The sequence below is a fragment of the Leuresthes tenuis genome, unplaced genomic scaffold (assembly GCF_036924035.1).
Source record: "Leuresthes tenuis unplaced genomic scaffold, fLeuTen1.0.hap1 SCAF_21, whole genome shotgun sequence".
Taxonomy (NCBI): Eukaryota; Metazoa; Chordata; class Actinopteri; order Atheriniformes; family Atherinopsidae; genus Leuresthes; species Leuresthes tenuis.
The window spans coordinates 7,346,000-7,353,881 of record NW_027325375.1 but is presented as its reverse complement, the minus strand read 5'-3'; the positions used below and the strand labels follow the sequence as shown (position 1 = coordinate 7,353,881).

The window sequence follows — 7,882 nt, the reverse complement described above, 5'->3', positions numbered from 1 at the left end:
TTTAATGTTAAAGACATGGCGCCCAAAATGGAGGAGCCTCTCCTGGAAATCTGAGTTAAGGTCATGTTCCGTTTTTGCTATCTCCCTTTTCACTTTGAGTGTTGACACCGTTTCATCCTCCATAATTATATTAAATCAATTTAAATATATTAAATCATGCACATGTCCTTCCTGTCATGAACCATGTCCACCCTGTCATGGGAGGCTTTCTGACAGGGTGGACATTTTCAGCTAATTTTATCATTAAATGAGTACATGGTGGACCTTCAGTTAGCGACATGATTCAGTTACACTTTTTAACTAATATATTTCAGATTTCTGAAAGGTATTTATATTAACTGATATTTCACTATGACAGAGTGGACATGTTAAGCTTGACAACATCCAACTACACACATGAAACAATGAAAATTACAAAATGTAAGTGCAAATACTTACTTTGCAGCTAGCCACTGTTTTTCCTCAGCAGTTAAGGCCTTCCTCTTCCTATTACCCCTCCTTATATCACCATCAGATGTACACTAAAGAAAGACTAAATGCTGGTATTTCTCAAAGAATGACATTCACAAAGATTGCAAATATTTTCCATCAGCTTACTTTGGCCTCATCCTCCTGGAGGGAGCCTCCATGCTCTTCGATGTAGTTAGCGAGGTCCTCGGCAGGCATTGGTCTCTCCAGCACAAGAATCAGCTCCTGCTGTACATCATACCAGTCCAGCAGGGACACAGGTGCTGAGTGCCCCACTGAACTGGCAGTGCTACTTTCCAGCTTCAGCATGACAGCCACCTCCACTGAAATCTGCCTCCCATTCTTGTCCTGAAACATCACAGCAACAAAGAAAGTGTTAGGCAGGGAAAACCACAGTTTATCTATAATCCAGTGATAGTGCTGATAAAAGCAGAAGTTACTGCCGTTGCTAACTTACTTTATGTTTGCAGAACACTTTGTCCTTTGGAATGTGTTTGATGGCTACCTGCAAGATACAAACGAGACTTTGGTTAGTCACATCATACGGTGAGTGTCTTGAATATGACAATGTGTGTCTAATACATACGGGTAAATGATCTGCTCTCCGACAGCCTGCAAACACAGATCCACAGCCTCCTTTGCCGAGCTGACTTTTCTCTTCGTATTTCTCTTCAATTTAGCTAAAATAAAACATAAACATCATTTTAGTTTGACAGTACATCAGAAGAATTTCAATGATAATTTACACAGGTTATATAAGCTGTAATATATATATATATTGCCTAGGTAATGGGTAATACCTAATATAAATACTTATATTAAATATAACGCACTTGAAGCTAAATGTTACATTATTTATTAATGACTGACCTCGCTGGGCATCTATTTGGTCCTGTATGGTCTCTGTTTTCTTCGTTCTCTTCCTACTCTGTGTTTCCTCAGCAGGTAAGGCCTTCCTCTTTCTATTACCCCTTCTTATATCCCCATCAGATGTACAACCATCTACATTGTTGCTACTGGATTCTATAAATGACAATAACACATTGAAACATTAGCATGTTGACACTCACATGTTTGTAATTTGATTGAAAATGTGTGTTTAGATCAGTGTGACAAAGTTAAAGGACATTATAATATTCAACCACTACAGCTAAAATGTAAGTTAATTATGCAGCTGTAATTTCACAAAATGCACCAGCCTACCACTTTCCACTGAGGAGGAGGCTGACTCTTGATTTAATACGACGTCCAGGAGTCCCCTCCTTCTCTTTGCCTTTCTTGAGGGTCACTCTCCATCTTCTGTAACCTTCCTCTTTCTTCTTTTCACTGTCCTGACCTCGTCCTGACAGCTTGTAGAAGGTCCTGCCACCTCAGAGACCCTTGTTCTTTTATTGGTGAACTGCTGGTCAGGACTGGCTTTTCTTTTGGTTGCCAAAAGGGCAAGGCCAGTGCTAATTGAATTTGAGATCTTCCAATACACCTCCTGTCAAAACAGAGCCACAAATACACCAAAGACCAGAGGGAGTTTGCCGTCACTCTCCACTTACATGGTCCGAAGGCATACAGCTATCTGAGAGAGACTCTTCATATCAACCTCCCACATCCACATACATTGCAAAGGTATTGTTCGTATTATTTGAAACCTTATTTTCCATGTTAGCTGTGCATATTATTTTATCCTGTTATGACTGAACAGAGTGAAAGGCGGACATACCTACACCTAGCATTATTAACATCTGCCAATACTGCTTTCAGTGATTATTGATCCTGAAAAAATCCTGATCACAGCAGCCATATTAAATGACTGCTTTTCTTTCTTACAAAGGTGGATGAGCTCATGGATGCAGAGCCTGGCCTTAACATGATGATGCTGGACATGTTGAAGGAAAGACAAGAGGAAGACCCAGCTAAATATGGTTGAGTGTGTCTCATGATGGATGCCATGGCCATTAAAAAACATATCCAGTACAACTCAGATTTTAGCCCGATTTTTTCATTGGAAGCTCAAGAACAAGCTGGAGAAATCGTTTATTAAAAAAGTATTTATTAGTGGTCACAAGTAAAGTATATTGCAGCGCTGGACTCGGAGTGCCAGAGCTCCCGCAGGAAATCCGTCAGGCCGAGCCCCGTTATCCGGAACCATGTCATATTTATATTCAGCTTTATCTCACAGAAGTTGTATTCACACTTGTCAGAGTATAATTGGCCAGTTTTGAGTGGCATGATCAGGCCAGCTGGTATCCTTGTTGTGTTCTTTGGATGTGATAAACAATGTGTGTATGTGTGAGTGCTGTTTTAGGCTCGGATCTAATGTACCAGACCTATCTGCCCTAATAGAGATGTTTTGTCTGACCCAGTTGTTTATGTCATTCTAAGGTCTTGGACCATTTAAGGTCATCTGTTGTGCAGTATGAGCAGAGTGGAAAAGTACCAGCTAGGAACATAGGTTATTTAGGAAAATACAGAATATGAATTCATAATGTCTAAGATCAAAGCCAATTATAACAACTCCCCCTTTTGACATGATTTAATCATGTCAACTAAATGAGGTAGGACTGTTATATTCTGTATTGTGTCACACCTGTTAGCGGCAGCCAACTTAGCAGGTCCCCAAACTGCAAGTGGCCAACTACCTTGAGGTGCAGCACAACCAGACAGGAGATTCTTGTTATCCCCCTTTTGATAAAATTTCATTATGTGAGCTGTTATGTGTAAGCTGTTCTTCTTTGCAATTATCAGCAGCAAGCAAGTTTTCATTGCATATGCATGTGTAAAATAATTGTAATGCGTTAGCTAAACCTTTCTGTATCAGGAGTGTTTATCATGATGCTGGGAACAGAACCTCTTTCCCAGATTAGTTCAACCTTCATTACTCAACTGATCATAACTCTGCAATGAGCACTTAAAAGCTATAAGTATCACGCCTGTACGTGTATGCAAGGAATAAATCAATAAATGTTTCAATATGTCTTAAAATTAGTGTGTGTATGTGGCCCCTAACCCAATCTCTGTGTAGAATCTTAGTTCATTTTGGCCCAAAACTATATGTGGTTTAAGCAGTGGCAAGACCCTGCTCACCCATAAGTACCATTACAACACAACAATAATTAATTAAGCTACAACAATTCATAAAATATTGAAACTCAAAAAGTGCTTAAGGCAATTAACATCACCATCAGGATCGTCCACTGTTCGCAGCGAATAGGAGCGAAAAAACCGATGGCTGATATCCGGGAAAATTCTCCTATTCCCCCTTGGCGACCGACCACTTAATTACCTTTCAGTGCCTACGGTCCCGCTCCGAACAGCCGATTCACACAAATGGCAATGGACGTATGTATGAATTCCTATGATTAATAATTGGTCTACTTAAAATCATTAAACTAAAGAGGAACATCACAAAACACAAAACAATACAGACATTTAAACATGACGTGAATATGAAGATATGACCCTGTTGAGAACAGATGAGTAATGATAGTGTAAAAACTGACAATTTCTTTTGAGTGAAAATTTTATGATAACATTGTGCAGAGTGGTGCAGTGCAGCTCAGTCTCTTCTGGTCCAATCCTGTCACTGCTTGGTGTTTGGTTGTCCTTCTGGCTGAACCTCAGTTCAGCAGTCTGAGCTAACTAGGAAGGAGAGGTTACCAGCACTTCACTTCCACAAAGGGGTCTTTACCACCCGTTTTCCCTAACTAATCTTTTTCTTTGGGACAATTCAGGAGATAATTCAGATTATTTTGTTGACAGTGGTTGAAGGTTGTGTGGTTGTTCAACCATTATCTTGGCATGATGATCGTGCCTCCCAGAATTTCAGACCGACGTCTTGTCAGTCACTTGGCTGTGAGTCCTGTAGAGGTTCTGCTGCCGATGCAGTTAATTTAAGCTGTGGATGAATGTTAGCAGGAGAGAGAACCGAGCAGCACAACATGTCATTTTCACAATGTTCTATATTCAGGAATTCCCTTTTAACAGGTTCAATCCCAGTATTCATTGGTCGACCAATTAAGTTTTCATATGAACCCCAAACAAAAACAAATATATAAACCGAAAAAATAAAAATAAAATAAAAATAAATGAAATAAAAACAAAACAACTGGCCAGTTGATAGACACCATGTTTTAGGACAATACCAAAATACTCACCAACCTGCTGTACAGCATTAATGAGAAATCCAGTACCATCCAGCACCTTTTTCTGTGGAAAAAACTTCAAACCATTTAGAGAACACAGCAACACAAAGACAAAACACAAGACAACATAGAACAAAAGACAAAAGAAAGACAAAGACTCACAGAATTTTGGGAAAAACTTGAGAAGTGTTAGTAAACTATGATCTCCACCCCCCCTATGAGGCTTAGTCTCATCCGTATGTTAGTTCTGCTGAACTCTTCCACTGCAGTTTCTGCTCCTATGTTGCTGCTGCAGGACAGAAATGTTTGTGGTTAGATTTCATTTTGGGAGCAGCACAGCATCAAGAAAGCAGCCATTTCTTCTCAATGAGTAACTGATTAACCTTTTTGGGATAAATATTGTCTGTCCTCTTAATTCAGCTCAGAGTGTTTTTGATAAAATTTCAGCATGATCTGCTTAATTCTCACTTGTTACTTAATACTAAATTCTATTTAATTCTTACCAGTGGCTGTGTTTCGTGATGCTGAGCCATCCACAGACAGTTCAGGATCAGCATTAATTTTTAATTTTTTTTTTTCCATTTGAATTAGAAACCCTTCATGTGGTACCAATCAGAGTTTCTTATAACATCACATGATACCATAACATATTTCCATACAAATTAGAATCAAAGACAAAGGTTTATTCTATTTTTCTATTTGTCTTAATTCCTCATTTATTTATTTTTTAGATGAGCCATGTGGCCTTGTGCTGCTAACTTTTTCCTTAGCAGTGCCACAGCATCGCGCTTGTGTTGTCAGACATCAGATCTTTGGTTGGTTATTGATCACTGTTACCTTGCATGCATGCTTTGACCTAAGGGCCCAGATTCTTGATATTATTTTGTAATATTTTTCTTTGCTCGTAGCAGTTTTGGAATGTTAGCTAAATTGTTCAGGATCCTTCTTGTTTTTCCTTGACATGAATTAGACCTTTAATCGTGCAGTTCAAAGCTCTGTGCTTTACCTTACTTAGAGCAGCTCTGCCTCAGTTTATTCTGTTTTACTTAATCTTTACTTCTTTCTTCCAGTATGTGTGGATGAATGTGGGTGTATGTGTACGTATAGATGTGTGTGTGTGTGTGTGTTTATGTGTGTCTGTATGTGGCCTTGGGTTTCACTGCTTTGTTTTATTTTCTTCTATCTTGTGAAGCACTTTGTGCTACATTTTCTTGTATGTAAAGTGTTATAAAAATAAAGTTTGATTGATTGATTGATTGATTGATTAAGTGCACCAGATTAAACAATTTGGATCATCTCCCGTGTAATTTCTCGAATGAACCAGAACACATGATTAAAACGTTCTCACAGAACATTTTATTCATCCCATTCATATCTTTTTCGTTCGACCAACATGTCATGACTGAGCACAGATCGGATTGTACCATACCATTTTGTTTCTCAATAAAATGCAATTGAAGTGGGTTGTTACCATTTTCCAGAGATCTTTTAGTCACCTGGTGTGGAGTGGTGGGAAGAGAGGGTGTGTCCAGATTATTGTTGTAGTTCTTTGTCACTTGAGCTTTTAATGTCTGACTTGCACACTGGAGAGGTGTGAAAATTAGTTATTGTAACCTTTATTGTTTCTGCTACTGCGGTTCTACAGTCTAGTCTCCACAGTAGTGTTTTCCTTTGGTTTCATAGTCAGTGGTCCGTTCAGTCTCTGATAGAGTTTTAGTCCCCGTGGTCTAGTCTTTGTTAGTAGGTGAGGTTCCTAAGTCAGTCCGGACCTCAGTTAATGTTCTTTCGGCAGGATCTTGAGCCTGAGTACAGTGATCCTTGTGGATCCAGTTACTCAGTCTATTCTCGGTCAACCGTACCTTTACACAATGTGTTGTAGCTTCTGCGTCCTGTCCATAGAGGAGAGGACCAGTTAAGTTTGTTCACTTTCCTGGTCCTGTTCCTTGGTGAGTATTTATGTAACCTGTTGAGATATCCTCATCACCGTGTTATTCAGTTGTTTCACATTCACACAAGTTTCCATACTGTAGTACAACAAGGGGTGAGCCTGTTGGTGCAGTTGTAAATGGACAGGGTGTTTTCTCCCTGTCATGACCTCATGTGGGACAACATGACAACATTCATGGTGGCATTTGGAGTAAATCTTAGGCTAACACAATACGTAGAGCTTCAGCCCAGGTTAACTGTGTGTCTGCACAGACTTCTGTTCGGCCTTTTTGATGGTTTTATTTGCTCTTTTCACTAGTCCTTGTAAAGCTGGGTGAGAGACTGCACTGAGCTTATGTGTAATTCCAAACAATTTTTCCACTTCTCCTAGTTCTTCATTGGAGAAGTGAGTACCATTATCTGATCTTATCACTTCTGGTACCCCAAATCTTGGAATAATTTCTCTTGTAAGCCTTCTTTTCCTTTTTCGGTTTTAGTAGGTGTGGCTTCTACCCATCTAGAAAAGGGAGCTACACACCCTAGAAGATATAGTTTACCTTCAGTCCTGTTCGCTGCTCCCATGTCAGTAAACTCAATTACTATCTGTTTCCAAGGGGCATCAGGTACTGGGAAACTACCTAGTCCTGCTTTGAGATTGAACAGCTTGCAAATTTCACAAGATTGCACAAAATATTTCATTGTGTCTTTTAGGTGGGGGTGCCACCAGTGTTGTGAAATGAGCGCTGTTACTTTTGAGCTAGCAGCGAGCTCTACTGTTTGCTTCTTGACATAGCAAATTTAGTAGTCCAGTTGGAGCTACTATTTTGCCTTCATGATTCCAGCAGCGTCCTGTGGAATCTTTTTTTTTTTCCGTTCCATGCTTGCTTTTCAGATGTTGCCGCTGCTTCGTGAAGTTCTTTAATGTTTTCTAAACATAATTCTCGTTGTGATTTTTCCTCCAATGTTTTCTGAGACATCTGGTTAAATGCAGTATACCTTGCTTTTGTTTTTGCTGCCTTATCTGCTGCATTGTTGCCTCTCGCTACTCTCCCATCTCCCTTTTGATGTCCTCTGCACTTGACTATAGCAACTTGTTTTGGTTCAATTATGGCATAATATAGTTCGAGTAATTGATTTAAGTGTTTAACCGGGGTGCCTGCTGAGGTCACAAAGCCTTTCCTTTTCCAGTGACACATGTCTGGTATAGAGGCATGTCTTTAACTGTAAACACTGTTTTTGTTTTTATTTCACTAATTTATTCAATGTTTATTGTTAGATTAATTAATATTTATCTGCAGGGTTAGAATTTGCTAATAGTATTAATATATTGTTCAGCTGTACAGCTCTCTGGT

At 39.3% G+C, this 7,882-nt stretch overlaps 1 protein-coding gene across 1 annotated transcript; it reads right to left on the bottom strand.

Annotated features, from left to right (window-relative positions):
• Positions 1 to 349: 349 nt before the first annotated feature.
• Positions 350 to 7,584, bottom strand: LOC140280344 (serine/threonine-protein kinase pim-1-like). Its single transcript, XM_072375644.1, has 5 exons — positions 7,577 to 7,584; positions 1,055 to 1,118; positions 950 to 973; positions 598 to 810; positions 350 to 388 (listed from the first exon to the last, which is right to left on the bottom strand). The coding sequence occupies exons 1-5, from the start codon at positions 7,582 to 7,584 to the stop codon at positions 350 to 352; spliced, it is 348 nt and encodes a 115-aa protein (XP_072231745.1).
• Between the last annotated feature and the right edge of the window lie 298 nt (positions 7,585 to 7,882).